The sequence below is a fragment of the Saccopteryx bilineata genome, chromosome 10, assembly GCF_036850765.1.
Source record: "Saccopteryx bilineata isolate mSacBil1 chromosome 10, mSacBil1_pri_phased_curated, whole genome shotgun sequence".
Lineage (NCBI taxonomy): Eukaryota > Metazoa > Chordata > Mammalia > Chiroptera > Emballonuridae > Saccopteryx > Saccopteryx bilineata.
The window spans coordinates 72,170,781-72,193,597 of record NC_089499.1 but is presented as its reverse complement, the minus strand read 5'-3'; the positions used below and the strand labels follow the sequence as shown (position 1 = coordinate 72,193,597).

At 42.3% G+C, this 22,817-nt stretch overlaps 1 protein-coding gene across 3 annotated transcripts in view; it reads left to right on the top strand.

Moving 5' to 3' along the window:
- The first annotated feature begins 265 nt into the window (after positions 1–265).
- The window catches only part of SLC25A26 (solute carrier family 25 member 26), a 223,078-nt gene continuing 200,526 nt past the window's right edge, over positions 266–22,817 (top strand). For 2 of the 3 annotated variants that reach the window (XM_066245900.1, XM_066245898.1), the window contains exons 1-3: positions 281–431; positions 13,063–13,219; positions 18,311–18,417. In XM_066245900.1, the coding sequence (XP_066101997.1) occupies positions 399–431; positions 13,063–13,219; positions 18,311–18,417 (297 nt within the window). In that variant the 5' untranslated portion in view covers positions 281–398. Of the gene's footprint in view, positions 432–13,062; positions 13,220–18,310; positions 18,418–22,817 lie in introns of all 3 variants that reach the window. The other variant, XM_066245901.1, reaches the window with a different exon arrangement.

The following is a 22,817-nucleotide window of genomic DNA, read 5'->3' as shown; positions in this document are numbered from 1 at the left end:
ATTAGAAACACAAGACTAGCTCCCTGATACTAGCTCCGCAGTCGCTGCACTCTCCACTTGACAATCCACTCCGCCCCGCCCCGCCCTCACCGAGGGCCGCTCGCTCCTGGGGCCTAGCATAGGCTCATTTGCTCGCGAAAGTTCCTCTGTAGCCGAATCACAGACGGGTGCACGAAACGGAGGCAGACAAAAGGCGCGATATTTGGCTCAATTACACTTCCCAGGCCCCACCCCGCCAGACCGAGATCACGTTGCAAGTGTAGTTGTTGTGGTTCGCCCTCACGTGACCGCGGAAGCGTGGGCCTCTGAGGCCCGGCCCCCAAGATGGCGGCGCGCTGTACTTGGCGCTGCTAGAGGCCTCTGCTCAGCCTCGAATTCTAGCGTTGTCTTCGGGGGCCATGGACGGGCCTGGGTTCACGGCCTCGCTGGTGGTGAGTGCGGGGCGGTAGAGGGTGGTGCTCGGAGTGCCCGAGTGCGGCGCCGGGGGAGCTCCTGTGCCCTAGCAATTTTAGCAATTTCTTCCGGTTTTGCGTCCGAACTGTGTTGGGTCACCGGCCGCCAGGTCTTGGAGCGAGCGCCGCGCTCCTGGGCTGCTAGTTCTCGTGTTAAGTCTACGCCTTTTCTACCCGAACGCTAGAAAGAGACGAGGGGCGGCTACTTGACTCACCGATTCTGCACGGAGACAACTTCTCTATTCAAAAGCTTCAGTTAACATAACTACGCTGGAGAACTTCGGCATTCTGTATAGGAATGCATGTAACAAAACAGGCTTACTCAAATCGCTCACAGCCCTCCTGTCCAGGACTGTGGTGTCATTTGTGCAGTATCTTTTTTCAGTCTCGGAAAATGACGCGCATTCATTCATTCAGTATATAATTAACCCGCTTATTCAACTCCCAAGCATTTTTCTAGCCCGTGGGTATACTGATGCTGCGCTATGGACCCAATATCACAGCAGTGCTCAGTGCCTTAGAAAACAACTAGCGTCAACACTTTTTTAGCATAACAAAGGAAACAGTCCTTAACTAAATATTTTGAAACCTCTCTGATGCCTGCGCAGGTCCAGTAGGGGATACTAGAGACAGCAGCGAACAATAGACATTGGCTTGTTGTGGGGGAGTGGACAGAAGTAGACAAAAAGAAGAACTTTAAAAAAGATTTTCATAAAAGATGGAGGTCTAGAGAAATGTCTTCATTTATCAAACGTTTGTTGCAGGTGTTGGAGATAAGATGGTGAACAAGATAGACCTGCCCACATGGGTCAGGTGGCAGAGGCAGGATAGTAAAATGCTGGGAAAAAGGACACGAGGGCTAGTTTCAGAGTGTTATAGAAAGCTGTGGAAGAGGCTCCTTACTCAAACTTGTGGGATGATGGTCTTCAGTCGAGATTTGTTGAGAGTTATGTAAGCTAGGTGTTAGAGATGCAGGTAAATAGGTTACCACTTTCAAGTTTTCCTTTGTAGGCAGTGAGAGAGCAGTTGTGGTTTTGACAGGTAACATTGTTGTGCCAGGAACTGGGGTGAGCTTTTTACATTCATTATCTCTAATTCTGTCAAACAACTGAAGGCTTATCTTAGTTTTCCAAACGAGGGAACTGAGGTACAGAGAGGTTAGATAACTTGTCTAAAAATCACGCAAGTGAGATCCATTTTATGTCTGCAAGTGTTCAAGATCAGATTCCAACCCAGGCAATGTAACATGGGATTCCATGCCCTTAACTGCCCCTTGATGGGATCTCTGATATCAGCAGCAGTCGCTAAAAACAAGGTAGTGCCCCAGTTAACAAAAGAACAATGGTTTTAAAACTTCATTAAAGTGTACACATGCCAAATATAGTTAATATAGTTACAGTGGGTAAAACCCGGGTCAATTGGTATAAGTTTCAAGGAGGTTAGATTTCATTCTAGCTAAAGATAAATCACTTGATTCATTCACCACACAGTTTATCTGCCTTATGTTTTGCCCACTGGGCACTGTGATTACTCTTGGAGATATGGTGGCAAACAAACCAAACCCAAAAGATAAGTACTCAGAAATAACTGAGGTGGGATAGAGATAGAATAATATTTGAGAACCTACTTTAGATGGAATGACCAGGCAGGGCTCTGAGGAGGTGACATTAAGCTAAGATCTAAAAGTTAGGAAGCTGGCCCTGGCCAGTTGGCTCAGTGGATAGAGCATTGGTCTGGGTTCGATTCCCAGTCAGGGCACACGTGAGAAGTAAATATTTGCTTCTCTTTCCCCTCCCTCTCTCCCTTACCTCCCACTTCTCCTGCAGCCAGTGGCTTGATTGTTTGAGCATGGCCCTGGGCGGTGAGATGGCCCTGTTGGTCCCAGTGTGTCAGCCTCAAGTGCTAAAAATAGCTTGATTGATTGGAACATCTGCTCCACACAGGGGTTGCTGGGTGGATCCCAGTTGGGGGACATGTGGGAGTCTCCCTTATTATCTCCCCTTCTGTCTTTAAAAATAGGAAGGGGCAAGAGATTTTGAGGCAAGGTGGGGGAAAGTTCAGAGCAAGCAGAATGTCAAAAAACCCTTAGATGGAAAGAGTTCAGACTGTTAAAGTGATGGCTGGGGAATGGTTGGGATGAAACTATTTTATTGACCTTGTTGTTCACCGGTTCACTTGGTTTGTTCTTAGAGGAAACCAAAAACATCACTGCTGCAGTTACTTTTAACCAGTCCGAAGTTGCAGGTGAAAGGACTTTGGCAAGCGTGTGGGTGCTCTGCAGTGAAAATACAGAGCATCGTTTGATGATAGTGTAGGCTGTAAAAATGAATGAGGAAGTGGAAATCATGCAAATTGGTTTTAATGAGAGAAAAATTATATTTTAATGACCTTTAAAAATTCTTGTCAATATTAAAAATTAGAAACAGTCATTGTTGATTGTAAATGTATTGAGAAATGAAAAAGTGGTAAAACTTATTTAGGACCTTGTAATTTAAAACATTGGAAACATTTAGCATTTATTTCTTTGTAAAAAATATATCAAAAATAATTTGAGCATTTGTTATCTAGCCATATAACCTTTAATATAGAACAGACATCTTTTTTTATGCCTTGACAAAGTGTCATATTTCTAAGTTTGGATCAACTTTCAACATTTTATCCTGTGTGCTTTCAATGATGTGAATTATCTCCCAGGGTTTCTTTATTGTGAAGATTTTTGCTGGCATAACTTCCTCTGGGACGTCTTCGTACCTTTTATCACAACCCTTTCCTAAATTATGTTGTAAGTTTGCCTTAACTAATTTCCTCTGGCTGCATATCTAGAGTCTCTCCAATGACAGTAATGTCAGTATTCCCTCAGCTAGCTCTTCTATAACTTTGTGTATATATGACAGGAATTTTACTTTCATTGTTACCATGTTTTATGTATTTGCTGCACTTTTATCTTTGTTGGCCAATTCCCTCCTTTGATTGCTGTTTTTCTGTAAAATGTCACTATGGTACTGGAAATTGAACTGTAGGACTTGTGTTACTTGTAATTGAAATTCATGTGTGTTAGTACTCTGCCAAGTCTAAGGACTGCTTGTTTTTCTTTTCTTTTCTTACTTTAGTGAGGTGCTTCTGAAAAAGCTTTTTCATAATACGTACTCATGTTGTGCCTGCTCACGGGGCCTGCCCTGTTGCTGGGAACCACTGGCAGAGGGGGATTGGGGGGGGTGGCATGAGTGTGCTGCCAGGCTGCTTAGGTGGAGTGAGCGAACAGAGGAAAAGGTAAGAATGCAGTTATTGGACACACTGCTAAAGGAAGTTTTCAGTGTTCTTCGCCCCAGATCTTTCTGGAAGATAGTCTGTTACTCTTCAATATGGAGTCAAAGGAAGGTAATATCTGATTATGAAGCATTCTCTCTGTGTCTGTAAGAAATTGGGAATGAGGCTTCATGTTCTCTAGATTGTTCTATATGACTTGTTTCTTTTGGCGTTTAAGTCAGAGTGAGCAGGTCTTTTTTGCTTGTTTTGTATGTTGAGCAAGCAGTCTCCTAGACACACTACTTACTGCATTTTGAGTTTTGATCAGTCAGTAGAGCATGTGAGGTGCCCTTGGAGATCACCGGTCCTAGGACCACCATTGCGGAGCTCTGCTGTGAGGGAAGAGTTTCCTTTGCATCTCAAGCAGTAGGAGATGGGACTACATTCTTATTTTTCTTTCAGCGTCAGAGGGTTTAGTGAAGTTTTTGTATGTGATAAGCTAGCTGGAAATCACTTGTTAATGTGCTTTTGTTATCACTTCCAAACCAAATAGTAGGTGTTCAAATATAAATTATAAATATTAAATTTTTTATGGCATGAATATAATTTGAATAATATTAGTGAAATGCCAAGTAGAGGAAAGATAAAATTATGTACACAGTTTTTCTGTCTCACAAATCAGGTGTGTTTTACCTGTTTAACCAGACTTGTTAGCTTTTGCTTTGGTACTTCGGAAGAGTGCCTCAAAGTTATGGTCCCTGCCCTCGTGGGTGGGTTTATGGTCAAATCAGAGCAGACATTAAACAAGAAGTAAAACAAAAGTTATGTAAATGCAAATGGTGATAAAAAAGTAACCATTTACTGAGCATTTTAATGTGCTTATGCATTTTTTTTTCATATCCAAAGTCACATTGTTACAATTTTGTATTCTGCTTTTTTTGGTATTCTTTAAAAGACTAACTCATAAATTGAAATCCAAGGGTCATAATGATATTTGAACATTAGTGTTTCTCAAGTTTTTGCAGCTCATGCTGAATTGCTCCTGCCAGTTGTGGCATGACTGCATAATTCTCATCCGGGGAGCAGAATCTGAGGAGAGCTTTTAATTCATTATTGCTGATGAAAGACTTGAATTTATAGATTTTATATAGGAATTTATTAAGTTTAATATATGAATGTAATATTCAGTCTTTGGTAAAGTATGCCTAAGTCTTTTGCATGGTTTTTAAAATTGGCATATCTGAAATGTGACATCAGCAAACTTTGAAGGATATTTATAATTATATAATTATGCATTTTGCTAAGCATATAACATGCTCATTTAATTATATTTAATCCTCATTTAATGTCACTCAGTTCTCAAAAACTCTGTGAAGTAATGATACTATTATTTTCTCCATTTCATGCAGGAAGAAGTGTGGGCTTCGAGAGGTTAAATATCTTTCCTAAGCAGACCCAGTTAAGACGGAAGCTGGGTCTGTCTATGTCAAAGCTGTAGTCTTAGGCCAATAGTTAATCTGAAAGAATTCCTGGGGAAATGGAAGAAGACTCAAGTCAAACTCTAGGACCATTGTTGCATTCACTACACAAATTGATCCTGTAGTCCAGGGGTCCCCAAACTTTTTACACGGGGCCAGTTCACTGTCCCTCAGACTGTTGGAGGGCCGGACTATAAAAAAAACTATGAACAAATCCTTATGCACACTGCACATATCTTACTTTAAAGTAAAAAAACAAAACGGGAACAAATACAATATTTAAAATAAAGAACAAGTAAATTTAAATCAACAAACTGACCAGTATTTCAATGGGAACTATGCTCCTCTCACTGACCACCAAGGAAAAAAGTGCTCCTTCTGGAAGTGCGGTGGGACCGAATAAATGGCCTCAGGGGGCCGCATGCGCCGTCAGGCCCAGGCTGTAGTTTGGGGACCCCTGCTGTAGTCTTTTCCGTCAGGAGCTGATGACTAGCAGAGGGCATCTGGAGAAGGCACTGTGACTATACCACAGTGCTGTTGGTGTAACTGTGGCATTTTAAAGTAGAGCAGCAGAGAACACTGGCTTTCACTGTCACAAGTGCTGTGGCAAATCACAACAGGGACAACCAAAGAGTGACTTGATTCGGGGTTGTTTTGGTTTTTTTTGACATCACATTTCCATTTAATTCAAACCTGCGAAGACATGCAGAAACCCTGTTACACATGAGGCACTGAAATAGACATTTAGGAATACAGAGGTGACCTGGCTTTTACTGTGAAGGTGCTTAATGACAGACATGATGGTAAGCACCAAAAGCGAAATACAAACAGTTCTATGGGGGAGTCAAAGGAGTAGCATCTAATTCTGACTGGGAGACTGGGAAAGACTTTAGGAAGAATGTGGCATTTGGCCCCAGCCTTAACAATGAACAGGATTTTGGCAGGGGTGTGTGTCTGTCTGTATGGTGGCAGGGTAGCAGATCCGCTGGCTTCAGGAGACAATCAGCATAGAAAGGGCACTCAAGCTTGAGAGGAAAACCTTAAGCGGGAGCACAGAAATGAGAAGTTTTAAGACTTGTTCGGGAAACAGTAGTCAGATGAGGCTGAGGGTTCGTTAGTGTGTCTGTGAAGTGAAGCAGGACAGGTAGTGTACAGCCAGCCCATGGCGGGGCGTTCTGAGTGACCCCGTACGGTGTTGCAGTGCCTATTGCATACTAGGATGCAGCTAGTGAATATGGATTTTTTTTTTTTTTTTTTTTTTACGGAGACAGAAAGTCAAAGAAAGGGACAAATAGGGACAGACAGACAGGAAGGGAGAGAGATGAGAAGCATCAGTTCTTTTTTTTTTTTGTATCAGTTCTTTTTTGCAGCTCCTAAGTCTCCTTAGTTGTTCATTGATTGCTTTCTCTTATGTGCCTTGACCAGGGGCTACAGCAGAGTGAGTGACCCCTTGCTCAAGCCAGTGACCTTGGGCTCAAGCCAGTGACCATGGGGTCATGTCTATGATTCCATGCTCAAGCCAGCAACCCCCTCGCTCAAGCTGGTGAGCCCGCGCTCAGGCCTGCGACCTAGGGGTTTCAAACCTGAGTCTCCCACGGCCCAATCCAACACTCTATCCACTGTGTCACCGCCTGGTCAGGCTTCTTTCTTTTTCTTCTTCTTTTTTTTTTTTTTTTTTGATGAGGGAGCATTAATTTTAAATAGATTTACTTTTGGGGGGGTATTTTTTCAAAGTGGGAAGTGGGGGGTGGCGGATTCCTGCATGTGCCCAACCTGGATCCACCTGGCATGCCCACCAGGGGGCGATGCTATGCCCATTTGGGGCGTTGCTCTATTGCAACCGGAGACATTCTAGCGCCTGAGGTGGAGGCCATGGAGCCATTCTCAGCGCCCAGGCCAACTTTGCTCCAATGGAGCCTTGGCTGTGGGAGGGGAAGAAAGAGATATAGAGAAAGGAGAGGGGGAGGGGGTGAGAAGCAGATGGGTGCTTCTCCTGTGTGCCCTGGCTGGGAATTGAACCTGGGACCTCCACATGCTGGGCTGACGCTCTACCACTGAGCCAACCGGCCGGGGCAATAGATTTACTTCTTTTCAAATAGGTTTACTTTTGTATGCTTGTAGTACTCATTGTAACTTGAACAATACAAAAACTAATAAGATATTAAAAATATTCCTCATCCTCAATCTCTTTTCACAGAGGTAATAACTTTTTAGCAATTTAGTATGTCTGCTTCCAGACTTCTAACTATGCATATATAAATAGATACATATTTCTTTGAAAGGCAGGATTATATAGTATATATTGCTCTATAGCTTATTTGATTAAGAATCTAACATATGCTTCTGTGTCATTGAGTTCAGATCGACCTCATTCTTTTAAAGACCATGTGGTAGTCCATTACTTGAGCATTATAATTTATTTAACAGGACTCCTAGGATGGAACTTTGGGTTATTTCTAGCTTTTAACTGTTACAAACACTGCTGTAGTATACATTCTTGTATATTTATGCATTTCCATGAGAGAAATATTTAGAAATAACATGCCTGGATCCAGGGCCTTATAATTTAAAATTTCATTTTGCTTAATTGTTCTTCAACAGATTTTATTATTATTATTATTATTATTTTGTATTTTTCTGAAGCTGGAAACAGGGAGGCAGTCAGACAGACTCCTGCATGCACCCGACAGGGATCCACCCGGCATGCCCACCAGGGGGCGATGCTCTGCCCATCTGGGGCGTCGCTCTGTTGCAACCAGAGCCATTCTAGTGCCTGAGGCAGAGGCCACAGAGCCATCCCCAGCGCCCAGGCCAACTTTGCTCCAATGGAGCCTCTGCTGCAGGAGGAGAAGAGAGAGACAGAGAGGAAGGAGAGGGGGAGGGGTGAAGAAGCAGATGGGTGCTTCTCCTGTGTGCACTGGCCGGGAATCGAACCCGGGACTTCCACACGCCAGGCCAACGCTCTACCACTGAGCCAACCGGCCAGGGCCTCTTCAACAGATTTTAATGATATGTTTCCCTTAATACTGCCCATAACTATTCATATATATATTTTTTCATTTTTTCTGAAGCTGGAAACAGGGAGAGACAGTCAGACAGACTCCCGCATGCGCCCGACCGGGATCCACCTGGCACGCCCACCATGGGGCGACGCTCTGCCCACCAGGGGGCGATGCTCTGCCCATCCTGGGCATCACCATGTTGCGACCAGAGCCACTCTAGCGCCTGAGGCAGAGGCCACAGAGCCATCCCCAGCGCTCGGGCCATCTTTGCTCCAATGGAGCCTTGGCTGCGGGAGGGGAAGAGAGAGACAGAGAGGAAAGCGCGGCGGAGGGGTGGAGAAGCAAATGGGCGCTTCTCCTGTGTGCCCTGGCCGGGAATCGAACCCGGGTCCTCCGCACGCCAGGACGACGCTCTACCGCTGAGCCAACCGGCCAGGGCCCGTATATATATATATATATTTAAATTTATTTTTCTGAAGCTGGAAACGGGGAGAGACAGACTCCCGCATGTGCCCGACCGGGATCCACCCGGCACGCCCACCAGGGGGCGACGCCCTGCCCACCAGGGGGCGATGCTCTGCCCATCTGGGGCATTGCTCCGTTGCGACCAGAGCCCCTCTAGCGCCTGGGGCAGAGGCCAAGGAGCCATCCCCAGCGCCCGGGCCATCTTTGCTCCAATGGAGCCTCGCTGCAGGAGGGGAAGAGAGAGACAGAGAGAAAGGAGAGGGGAAGGGGTGGAGAAGCAGATGGGTGCCTCTCCTGTGTGCCCTGGCCGGGAATCGAACCCGGGACTTCTGCACGCCAGGCCGACGCTCTATCACTGAGCCAACCGGCCAGGGCAACTATTCATATTTTTAACCTTTTCTAATTTAATTGGGAAAATGTTTTAATTTGTTTTTACTGGATCATTAATGGTGGGGAAGCATCTTTTCATAATAATATTGTCCATTTATATTTTCCTTTTGGCAATTGGTTGGTCCTGTGTTTTGCAGTTAAAAAAAAATCTGATTACTTTTTTTTTCTTTAAGTGAGAGCAGGGCAGATAGTGAGACAGACTCCTGCATGGGCCCCAACTGGGATCTACCCAGCAACCCCTGTCTGGGGCCATTGATTGAACAAACTGAGTTGTTTTTAGCGCCTGGTGCTAATGCTCGAACCAATCCAGCCATTGGCTGCTAGAGCGGAAGAGGGAGAGAAGGGGGAGAGAAACAGATGGTTGCTTCTCTTGTGTGCTCTGACCTGGGAATCAAACTGGAAAGTCCATACGCCAGGCTCATGCACTATCCACTGAGCTACTGGCCAGGGCTCGGATGTACTTTTTAAAGGTTGGCTTGTTGTACCCTCTAAAACATGGGTGTAACCCTTCATAACAGTCATTAATTCATACATTCTTCAAATAGCTGAATGTTTGCTTTGTACTGGTGCTGGGGACATATTGGTAAACATAACAGGTCTGGATCTTATAGTCCAATGAGACATACAGACAAAGATGAGATGCTCAGTTATAGAATTAAAATTGTGACCAGTGTCTGGAAATAAGAGGGTTTAATTTTCAGACTTGGGGATTAGAGAGCAGCTGTAAAGTCCTAGAAAGAGGAAGATCAGATGACTTGGAGGAAAAGAGAGCTCAAGGTGGCAAGAAGGGCAAACAGTGGAGTTGAGTGTGGAGAGGTAGAAGTTCCAGACTTACAGGATGTTGTTCTTCACCCTAAAGGCTACTGCAGAGTTTGGAGGACTTACAGGCTGGAGAGTGGCAGGATGAAATTGAAATTTGCATTTTACAAAGGTGACTGCCATCAGTGTAGAGGCGAGGAGCACTGCTGGACGGATGAATGGGGAATGGGGCAGAAGACAAGTATCCAGGAATCAGGGTACTTCCTGGGAGTCACATGAGGGCCACTTCCGCGCGAAGAAAACTGAGAATGTCGAGGATGTTTCCCCGAGAAGCCATGTTAATATTTTGGTTGGTTCCTCTCAGCTGTGGTTTAGGCCAGTGGCCTGTGATGGTTTTACTTAGTTAAATTAGACAAGCTGTTTGGTTTATCCTGTAGTTGTACGGCAATGATTATTTTTACTGTTGCTGTGTAGCCCCTTTTTGAAAAATAAAGATTTGATAGCATGTAATCTTGACTTTTTCTCCAACTCCCAGAGTAATTTTAAAGCACTCATAAGACACTTCCTCTCTATAACCTTCCAGCACTTTACAGTTTTTACCTTAAGGTAGAAATATGTATTTTATCTGTATGATATCAAGGCTGCAATGATTGTTACGCTGTAGTAAGGCTCACTGATTGTCTGGGTTATTGTTCTATATCTTTGGATTTTGTTTTAGTTCTTAACTTACCATTTTTAGTTTAAGCAACTATTCAATATAAATCTTGAAATGAATTATTTGCCTGACAACCTTATTGATAAATGATCATAAATAAATTTCTCTGGCTAAAAAAATAAAATAATTTGGTAGAGTTTCTTATAATTCAGCTGATGTTGGCTTATATATATTGTACATATTCATGAAGAAAACGTTGTTATAAAATTATAAGCATTCCTTAAAGTTTTCATTTGAATCTTAAGTATGTTGCTGTGTGAGTAAATATATAGGTATTCTTGTTCTTCCTGCTGTTACCTGTTTATTTTTCCTGTCTCATGAATTTAAATTCCATTTGAGTCATAAGTTTAAAATCTGTAGAAGCAATTAGTAACTTTTGATTTATGTTTTACTAGATAAGTAGATGGACTCTGATCATTTTATTCTCAGATGATATGAATTCTGATGAAAAAGGATTAGAGATTCAATGCATGCAAAGTAGCCAGAGAGATTGAAAGTATAATTAATTAACTTACTGATTAAAATTTAAGCATAGATATCAAGCACTCCCTGAAACCACTCCTAAAATTAAGGAGAAAATTATAGTGAAGTGTGCCACATGATTTTAAGGAATCTAGTTATATCAGACATTGTCAGCAGAATTTTAGTTATCCTTGAGATTTGAAAAATAAAGAGGCAGGCAAAATATTTTATTTACATAGTAAATTTTGTAAAATTCTTTAAAAATAAGTAAGAAAAATGTTGAGAAAGGCTGACTTTTTAAAACTTTTCTACATTACTTATGAACCTTTTATCATGGCTTAGGAAAGGCCACCCTTCTGTCCAGAGAGGAATCACACATTACTAGTCATTCTTTAACAACCCCGTGGTTCTCTGCGGCTTCCTCTCTGCTCTTTTGCTGACAGCTTTTAGGTCCTTCGCAGAGGAGACCCTCATGGTCTGTGAGGTCCTCTGTGGCATTAGGCTTGACCATATATAGTAGTATAGTATTGATGTCCATGGTAATGTGCTTTTCTAGTATAAAACAATTTTTAATAATTTATGCTAATTAATTATTGGATTTCTCATCAGTTATTTTATTTTTTAATGAACTCTTGCAGTGGTTTTATTTTGAGTGGTAAGTGGAGCAGAGTGTGCCAGGTATGAAGTTTTGTACCCCCCAGAATTTTGTAAACTCAAAAGGTAGAAACAGCTGATCATTCCAAACTTTGCCTATATGTTTGAATACTCATTTTTTTCTACATTTTGGCATGTATAGTATATAGTTTTTAATATATATTTCAACCTTATCAATGGGTAATATAGTCACAGGGTTCAAAATTCAGAAGATAGCAAAAGTTGACAATTCAATTTAAGAATCCCTGTGTAGGAACCACAGTGAGACCTTTCTCTTTGTCATTCTGCCATTTGCATCTTTATATGATGCTTTTAGACCTTGTGTTTTGATCTTTCTTTGATACTATGTTTTAGTTCATATTTTTCTGAGTATCTTTTTGCTTTGACTAAGATGTAACTGGTTTTAAAATATTCTCCAAGTACTCATGAAGTTCACACTTTTTAAAGTACAGCTTTCCAAAGCAACATAGCATTTCTTGAGAGGTGGCCAAAATTTGGGCCAGGTTTTAATATCCTCTAAGAATTTTGTTCTTATTTTTTCCATTTATTCACTTAATTAAAAATTTTATCAAGAGATTTCCAAATATATACAAAATGAATTGTTAGATATGTGATTCTTGAAATACAGATCTAGAGTCCGAGATCTGGGTCATGATCTGAAACTAGAAGGCGGCCTGACCTCTGAGGGCGCAGTGGGTAGAGGGGCAGCCGGAACCCTGGGCTTGCTCCAGCCAAGCGAGCTCTCTGGCCAGGCTGTGCACCTTTTATTTGTTAAAAAAGGAAAATAAGATACATCCTTATATTTATTATATATGCCTAAGGTAATTTGGGAAGGATACAAAAAGAAAACAAACAAAGTGGTTACTGATTATTAGGAACATGGAAGGAGACTCTGAACTCTTTACCTTTCTGAGTTTGCTTGTTTACTTTTTTTTTTAAGATTTTTTAAAATTTATTCATTATAAAGAGGGAAGAGAGAGAGAGAGAGAGAGAGAGAGGTGGAGGGAGGAGCAGGAAGCATCAACTCCCATATGTGCCTTGACCAGGCAAGCCCAGGGTTTTGAACTGGCAACCTCAGCGTTTCCAGGTTGACGCTTTATCCACTGCGCCACCACAGGTCACGCTTGTTTACTTTTTTGAACCATGTGAAAGCATTAAAAATGAATTTAAAATCTGTTCTAAAATAGATTTAAAAATTCACTTAAAAATCATTTAAAAATTTATAGTTTGAAAATATAACACAATAATGGTGTCTCCTCAGGAAAATCTCCAGGGTTGGGTAGCGGTGTTTCGACTGTGCCATGTAGTCTGTGAACTGGAAGTGTGAGAACTATGTCTTAAAGATTGTCTTCTTCTTATCCATACCCCCCAGTGGCAGAGAGCTTTCCTTATTGTAACCTATATTCCCTTTTCTTACCTCTGCCTCCTTTCTATGAAAGGCCGGTGGGGTAGCAGGTGTCTCTGTTGACCTGATATTATTTCCTCTGGACACCATTAAAACGAGGCTGCAGAGTCCCCAAGGATTTAAGAAGGCTGGTGGTTTTCGTGGGATATATGCTGGCGTTCCTTCTGCTGCTATTGGATCCTTTCCTAATGGTAAAAATTATATTAATATTATCCCTGTTATAAAGCCAAGATATAGCATGTATTTTCAGAATGATTGTGGTTTATCTTCTGAATTTGATTTCTATTCATTAGCCCATTACTTTTGAATTAGCTATAGATACTATTAAAGTGTATTTGTAATAAAAAATACAAGCAATCTCAAAAAAAAAAAAAAAAAAGGCCCTGGCTGGCTAGCTCAGTGGTGGAGTGTTGGCCTGGAGTGGGGAAGTCCCAGGTTTGATTCTCAGCCAGGACACACAGGAGAAGCGCCCATTTGCTTCTCCACCCGTCCCCCTCTACTTCCTCTCTGTCTCTCTCTTCCCCTCCCGCAGCCAAGGCTCCATTGGAGCAAAGTTGGCCCGGGTGCTGAGGATGGCTCCATGGCCTCTGCCTCAGGTGCTAGAATGGCTCCAGTTGCAACCGAGCAACAGCCCAGATGGGCAGAGCATCGCCCCCTGGTGGTAATGCTGGGTGGATCCTGGTTGGGCGCATCTGCCTCCTTGCTGCTCACTTCAGAAAAATACACACACAAAAAAATACAAGCAATCTTTTTAAAATGCTTTTTGTTGAAAATTTCTATTTAGAATCCTTAGTGTTATTCTGACATTGATTGTGATGTGTTGATAGAGCAGACTTTCTCAACGTTGCCTGCACATTGGAATCTCTAGGGAAGCTTTAAAAATTACTGATCCTGCATCTCACCCAGAAGTTTAATGGGCCTGGGCTTCGTCTGAGTATCGTGGGGTTTAGTAGCTTCCCAGGTGATGACCATGTGAAGCTGAGTTTAGTAATTAACTGCCTCAGAGAGTCTTCTGGAGCAGATGGCTCTAAGGCATCAAACCTTTCTGTCTTTGCTAAACTGCTGTAGATGATGCAACCAGTTCGCACTAACCTCCGGAATATACTCTCCTTCCAGTGTCTTGCTTTTCTTTGGATTTGAAGTCACATTATGTGATGTATGGCTCTCTTGGTCTAGAATCAATATCATCTGTTTTACTTAATTCGCCTGTTGGTATACTTCTTTCTGACATTTCCCTCATTTTAGTTGTTTACTGATGCTTTGCGTGGCATGGAAAAGCAAACCAAGCGAATAGGAACTGCCTCCACACAGTCACAGAACTTCTGCTGTAGGAGCTTCTCGGGTCCTGGGGTTGGAGCTCTTCTTAAGATAATTCGTGAGAAATTCTTCCCTGTGAACTTGACATTTAACTGTCCATCTGTGTCCACCTGTGAGCACAGCATTCACCTACAGGTTTGTAGTGCCCAGGGGAGAGTGGTGTTTCGGTCCTTCTGTTCTTTCTCTCCCCTTTCCCTGCTCCAGCAGTCCAAGAACGGCGAACTGTTCTGAGGTCACCCTTGAATTTTCATCTGTCTCAGTACTTCCAGTAACTGATGACCGCATGTTATTATGGAGCACCCCCCAGTGCTGAATACAACTCTGTGTGGACTTCCTAAATTCTACCACATTGCAATCACTGGATCACCGGATCTGATTTTAAAACGTACTGGTGCCTGTGTCCCACTTCCAGAGATCCTGATTGAATTGGTTGGGGCTACGACCTGGGAGTTGGAAATTAAAAAAAAAAAAAAAATCCCCGGGTGATTTAATAACAAACAAATTTGGGAACCTTTGAACAAGGAATTATATGTTATTAGGTTCCTATCTTTTAGTCATCAGTTTTAATGGTGTCTCCCTCATTGTCCTAAAGATCTATGTTTCTTGCTTGTTGCACTTAGGAGCTACTTTTGGTAGGTGTATCAGCGATAGTCTGCAGGGCCCATGGTCCTCCCTTCAGCTCACAGGACTGGGTCAGATTCTTGCCAGTAGGAGTTTACATACAGGATGCAGTTTTGAATTTTTGTGTTTGTGATAAAGTTGTGTTCTTTCCTGGATTTATTTATTTATTTATTTATTTTTATTTTTTATTTTTTTCCATTCACCTAGCATCAGTGGATTGCAGATTGCAATGCCAGTGGCCGAGGCCAGGCAGGTTCACACTGGATTCGGGCAGACGGCAGAGAAACTGCGGAGCCAGGAAGTGTTGGGTCATTCTGTTATCAGTCCCACAATGGCGGACAAGCAAATAGGCAGGGGAGACCGCTTTTCAGGCAATGAACAGCAGAAATTGCCCCTCACAGCTGCAGGCAGGCGGGCAGGCAGTCCACAGTCTGTCATGGGCCCCAAGACAAGCACCTGTAGCCTTACGTAGACTACACACATGTGGCGTTGCCATGTGCTCACGCACTAATCAGGCAAAGGACAAGCAAGCAAGCCTACAACAGCCGTTTTCCTAACAGAGGTACTGGATAAATAATGCCAGGATTTCAGACATGGTCTTTTTGTTTTTCTGTATATTTTTGGTGAACTATGTGGCACTTTATTTTTCTGTTGCTGGTGATTAAAGTCCTAGTGTGAGTACAATACACCAGTGTAACATTCAGTGGCCATGGACTTTTCGAGAGAGGATTCTGCAGGGCTGAGTAGTATCTGGGGATGGAGGGGACTGAAGATTGAATTGAAATGTAGAAAAGAAAGGCTCTTAGTTAAGTAACTTTTAGCAGAACTTACTTTCTCTAAAACAGACTTTCAGCAGAACTTACATTTTTTTCTAAAAGACTCCCTACCCCTGGCCTTGAGGCTGGTTTCCCAGGCTGTAGCCTTGGGATAGTTCTGCGAGGTTGCAGATGTTCCCAGAATGTTCCTCCCTGAATTCATCTTATAGATAAATGTTTTAAAAGAGCTTGTTTTGCAGCTTTGTTTTACTGCTAGGCTTCCCCTCCTCCTCATTCCCCAGTCAGTGTGTAATTTTATCTTTAAAAGCTGACCTCAAACTGTGTTCAGGCTGCATGATTTGAATGACTTAGGTCTCTGTGTAGTCGCTGGCTTTGAATCAAGACTTCTTAATTTGGCTACATAAATGTGTGGCAAAACGTCTGTTTCTTGCTGTTTCGATACAACAGAATGAGGAGATGGAAAGAACTTGTATTCAGGATCCTCACTCTGTGTTTATAATGGAATGTAGAAAACCTAGCAGGGTTTTATTTTTAATTAATTAATTTTTTGTGACAGAGACAGACAGATGGAGGGACAGATAGGGACAGACAGACAGGAGGGGAGAGAGATGAGAAACATCAATTCTTCATTGCGGCACCTTAGTTGTTCATTGATTGCTTTCTTATATGTCCCTTGATGGGGGTGCTCCAGCTGAGCCAGTGACCCCTTGCTCAAGCCAGTGAGCTTGGGCTTCAAGCCAGCAATCTTTGGGCTTAAGCAAGTGATCATAGGGTCATGTCTATGATCCCACACTCAAGCCAGCAACTGAGCCCACACTCAAACCAGGTGAGCTTACTCTCAAGCCAGGGACCTCGGGGTTTCGAGTCTGGGCCCTCTGTGTCCCAGTTCAGTGCTCTATCCACTGTGCCACCGCCTGGCCAGGCATTTTTGATTTCTTTTTTTAAGAGCTAGAGGAGACTGTAGATATTAAGTAGCCTATCCCTTTTTTGTTGTAACTTGCCTAGAGCCTCATTTGGAACCTTATTATGCCATCATTTCCAATTAGCAAGGGCTTTCTTAGGTGTCACCAGGAGAGTTTTGGGGCTTACATTTCTAAAGATTTGTTTATCATAAAAGTAGCAATAAAGGCTGACCACGTGGTGGCACAGTGGATAGAGTTTCGGCTTGGGACACTGAGGACCCAGGTTCGAAGCCCTGAGGTTGCCAGCTTGAGCGCAGGCTCATCCAGTTTGAGAGCAGGCTCACCAGCTTGATTGTGGGATTGTAGACATGAGCCATGGTCGCTGGCTTGAGCCCAAAGGTTGCTGGCTTGAAGCCCAAGATCACTGGCTTGTGCCCAAGGTTGCTGGCTTGAGCAAGGGGTCACTGGCTTGGCTCGAGCCACCCCTACCCCCGTCAAGGCACATATGGGAAAGCAATCAATGAACAAGTAAGGTGCCACAATTATGAGTTGATGCTTCTCATTTCTCCATTCCCATCAGTATATCTCTCTCTCTCTCTCTCTCTCTCTCTCTCTCTCTTTCTTTTATGTGCATGCACCAAAAAGAAAAAGAAGGGGTAGCAATAAAGTCTGACCATCTTGGGGTGGTTAACCATGAAAACCTAGAAACTTAGTAGTCTTTCTTCTACCTCCCAGCCAGTAGGTATGGGCGGGTGGATTGTGTAGCAGCTGGAACTTATTACAGCTGTATATTTGGTGAATGGGCTAAAAAGTAAGAAATGCCTTCTTAAGAAGCACAAATGGGAAGGGGGACCTGTTTTAGTTACATAAAGCTGCTTACATCAGTCACCACTCTTCTGAAGACAGTGTGCTTCCTCGCTGATGTCTGCTTGTGAGCAGCCTGCAGAGTGTTTATAACAACAGAGCTTGCTGACTAACTGTGGAGAACTGATTGCACCATCAAACTCTTTTCCCATGTGTTTCAGACTCTAATGTGACATGTTCAAATGGTTTTCATATATCTTTTATGCCTTATCATTATGGACGTCCTAAACATCTTTTGATTAACAGCACATACCAGGCCTTCCAGCCTCCTTGTGCAGTTAAGATTAATTCATGGTGAAAGTAATAACTTTTTGAGATTTTGATTTTCAGTTTAAATTATTGATTGTTTCCTTGATGCAATGATGGGCTGATGTAGTAGTAGAAAGTATCCATGGTTATTTTTAATAAAAAGCAATAAAATATCATTAAATATTTTACTTAGTTAAGGTATATGTTTGCAACTTTAGCCTGTTTATACTGATTATTTTATGAGTATGTAAGGAAATTCATATCCCTTTCTAAAAAGCTTACTTAAAAATGTTAAGTGATTTGTTAGTAGAAAATGATAAATGTTAGGATAGCTGTTAGGCTCTTCTGGGGCAAGTATCATGTATTCTGCATTTCTCTAAGTCTAGGGTTGGGCATATCATATGGGCTTGGTAAATTTTGCAGGAGTGAGGGCGGTGGGAAGTATATGTTTATTATCTTTATATGTTATGTCATAATTTATTAACTAGAGTCGTAATTTTTTGACAAACATATTTCTTAACTTTGTGAAAGACTGGCTTGTTTTAACTTTTAGCTGCTGCCTTTTTTATCACCTATGAATATGTGAAGTGGTTTTTGCACACCGATTCCTCCTATCTGATGCCCTTGAAGCATATGTTGGCCGCCTCTGCTGGAGAAGTGGTAAGTAACATGGTTACGTATATAAATATTTCAGAAATACAAATCCTGTGTATATTTTCAGTATAGATGTTACTTTATTTCATTCTATAATGAGATAAAAAAGACAGTCTTTTAAGTTATGAGAGTTATAAAATGCAGTAAATGCAAATGGATTAAACATGATAATTAAAAGACAGAGTCTAGATAGGATGAAAGAAAAATACAGCTATTTGCTACATATATATGGGAGATAGACCTAAGACATAATTATACAGAAAGAATAAAATTAAAGAGACAGAAGAAACTATCCATGCAAATTGTGGTGGCTTTGCATTATGTCAGCACAACTGAGCTGAAACCCTTCTGCTTAGAACTCTTTCCAGTGCGGTTCCAGGTCATGCTGGCCACAGGGGACATTTATACAAGACGTGTAAATGGCAGTGACGCAGATGATGTATTCATGGTCAGAGGGTTGGTGTGGGGTCAGGCATGCTTGCAGATCCGATACTTCATCCCTGACCCGGTGACTGGCAGCTCCCCCTGTGCCCACGGGCTCTTCTCTGCCCATGTCTGTGTGCCTGAGTCCAGATGTTGGGCACTTTGGGGAGGTTCCCAGCGTCTCCTGTAGGTCACCACGTCATTGAGATTGCTGAGAGGTGACGTGAGTGCCAGTGTTCCCTGGCTTCCCTATATCGCATCCATCTTTCCTTCCCAATCCCTGCCTCGACTTCTTTCCCACACCAGTTGCGGAAGTTACAGTTCTCTATAAATTGCTTGACTAGCTCCCTCAATTATTGTTCACATTTCTATGATCATCTCTTACTCTTGTCATTCGTAGTAGTTCTACTTCTCTGATCAACCCTACCTGATACAGAAATGCTAACTGGAAGAACTGATGGGATAATACTAATATCATACAGAAACCAAAGAGACATTGTATGATGATACACTGTACCTGATATAAGAAACAGTTCCCCTGAGAGATACAGTGAACCTAAACTGGACTAAATAACCTAGTCTCAAAATATAAAACAAAAATTTCCAGAATTATGTGGAGAAATGAATAAAAATATAATCTTCATTGGAGATATTCACCATTTATATGTAAAAATCTTTAGGACCGGATAGGCATAAACTTGTTATGACCGTAGAGGATTTGAGCAACGTAACAGCAGGCTCTGCATAGAGCTCTGTACCTAACAGTTTAAGCTTATTCATTTTTATGAAGTGCACTTGTGACATTAATGAAAATGTATAACCCCATAGTCCACAAAACAACTTAAAACAAATGGTGTACACAATGTCATACAGATCATTTAGTTTCTAATTATAATGAAGTAAAATCGGAAAACAGTGACAAAAAGATAACCTGTCCATCCCTCCCATGTATTTAAAAATTAACCCTCTCTCCTAATTCATGAGCCAACAAAGGAATCATAATATATATGTGATAAAATATTTGTAATACAAGGTTATTTTACCCAAAACTAACAGAAGAGAAGGGCACAAATAAACATTTTCTCACTCCCCTTACGCACAACGGTCTCTCAGCCCTTCCTACCGAGACTGAGGAACAATGTTAGAATGTTTCTAGTGTGCGCCTCCATTCAGAAATGTCCGTTCATGTTCAGGTCACGCAGTCTGATGACTCTGCGGTCCTGCTGAGCCTCCTCAGCCTTGCTACTGACAGGAGTGGACAGCAGAGTGAAGAGAGGGGTCTTTGTTTGTGAACCTTTTATTTTATCAAGTAACCTTTTTTTTTTCTTTTTTCCATTTTGGAAAGTAGGGGATTTGGAAAGCAGAACAGTTGTATAATATTTACATAAAAAGTAATATAAATTGTGGTTTTGTTTTCTATGTGCTATTTTTCTTTAGAACATTTGGATGAAAATCTTACAAACTTTTATAATCGTATTTTCTTCACTTAAGAATATAGAAAATGGGCCTGACCAGGTGGTGGTGCAATGGATAGAGCATCCAGGTTCGAGACCCCGAGGTCGCCAGCTTGAGCTCAGGCTCATCTGCTTTGAGCAAAAGCTCACCAGCTTGGACCCAAGGTCACTGGCTCAAGCAAGGGGTTGCTGAAGGCCTGCGGTCAAGGCACATATGAGAAAGCAATCGATGAACAATTAAGGTCTCGCAACGAAAAACTAATGATTGATGCTTCTCATCTCTCTCAGTTCCTGTCTGTCCCTATCTATCCCTCTCTCTGAATCTCTCCCTGTAAAAAAAAAAAAAAAAAAAGAATATAGAAAATGGGAATGATGAAAAGAGAGAGATCTTGACAGAAAAGTAAAGTAAATACCAACTTTAAGAAGACAATTAAAAAAACCTAGCTTTATTGAGGTACAGTACACACACCATATAGTTTACCCATTTAAAGTTTGCAGTTCAATGGTTTTTAGTACATTTGCAGAGTTTTGCAGCCGCCATCACAGGCAGTTTTAGAACATCCTCATTGCCCCTGAAGGAAGCGCTGTCCCCATCAGCAGTCCCCTCCCCCCGACCTTCCCAGCCACGGCAGCTGCCCCTCTGCTCTTGCTGTGTCTGGACTGTCTGTCCAGACATTCATATAAACGGAATCCCAGAGTATGCACCCTTGAAACACTTGTTATTCCTTGTTTTTTTGTTAATAGTCAAAAATTAATTTCTTGATCTAAAAAATCTGTTCTATGAATCCTTAAAGAAAATGTTGAAAGAAATTAGCCTGAGCAACATTAAAATCACTGAAGTGTTGTAAAGTGGTTTACAAATTATTTTGCAGAACCCAGTGAACCCTGGATTAAAAATAATTGCCTTCATAATTAACTGCAGTTATAAAAGTGATGGACTAACAATATATTAATTTTTTAATAGCAAAGAACATAAAGTAGTACTGTGGTACCTTGAGATATGAACAGACCAACATACGATTATTATTATTATTATTATTATTATTATTTTTAAGATACGAGCTGTGACTCGGTCTATATTTTTGTTCGAGATCTGAACGAAATTCCGAGATACGAGTTGTGATTCGGGAAGCTGCCGCTTGTTGGTGAGTTGGCGCACAGGTCCAGTATCGGCAGTTTGATATACGAGTTGACTGACTTACGAGCTCGGTTACAGAATGAATTAAATTCGTATCTCAGGGAACCACTGTAGTTCCTTTTATGAGCTAGAGACCCCTTTAGGAATCTAAGGAAACCCATAGCTGTCTCTCTAGTACAGTGGGTACATGGACATTTGCATAAAGTTTTTGGGGATTTTTAATTCTTCATATTCTTACTCAAAATAGGAACTCCAGTGCTTGAATTCTATGCAGAATTAGTTTAAACTGCAAATTGAAAGCAATTCTTAATTTAAAAACTCTTTTAAGCTGTTATTCTTGGTTTAGATTATTTCTTTGTGATACTGTTCTGAAATTAGAATCTCATCACATCCAGTTACTTTTTTTTTTTTTTTTGGTATTTTTCTGAAGCTGGAAACGGGGAGAGACAGTCAGACAGACTCCCGCATGCGCCCGACCGGGATCCACCCGGCACGCCCACTAGGGGCGAAGCTCTGCCCACCAGGGGGTGATGCTCTGCCCCTCTGGGGTGTCGCTCTGCCGAGACCAGAGCCACTCTAGCACCTGGGGCAGAGGCCAAGGAGCCATCCCCAGCGCCCGGGCCATCTTTGCTCCAATGGAGCCTCGGCTGCGGGAGGGGAAGAGAGAGACAGAGAGGAAGGAGGGGGGGAGTGGAGAAGCAAATGGGCGCTTCTCCTATGTGCCCTGGCCGGGAATCGAACCCGGGTCCCCCGCACGCCAGGCCGACGCTCTACCGCTGAGCCAACCGGCCAGGGCCACATCTAGTTACTTTTGAGTGTAGGTGCTAAAGAATAGCAAGTCTTGGATAAGTGGTTCAGTGTCTCTCAGGCTGCGAAAATTGTGACAGCTTTTGCCTGTTTTAGTATTGTATATTGCCTTGATTACGGTTAAATACATTCTCATAAATTTACTGTTTGGTTTACATTTTCTAATAAGTTGCTGAGAGCAAGCAGCAAAAAGAACTTGGGCAGTGTTGGGGTCCAGAGAACTCACACGGAGCCAACATGGGGGGGGAGGTTACAGAAGCCGCGGCACACTTAATTGTTCAAGGCCAGTTTATATTCCGTGCAGGAGGATTCGTGCATGCATCTCCTGCTGAAGTACACTATAGATAAGGCAGTAGGTTATATAACTGGGAGCAACAGCGCATGCGCTCCCGCTTCCGGGTCACATCCTTTTTGGTACAGCTACTGCACAGACGCCCAGGGCTCACAGGCAGTTATTTTATTTTACATAGGGTCATGTTGCCTGAAAGCTAGCTTGCCAAGTTGAAGGACAGGCTTTCTTCACTCTATAAACTGTCTCTTAGAATTACAGAAAAAGGTCGTGGCTGGGTACCTCAGTTGGTTAG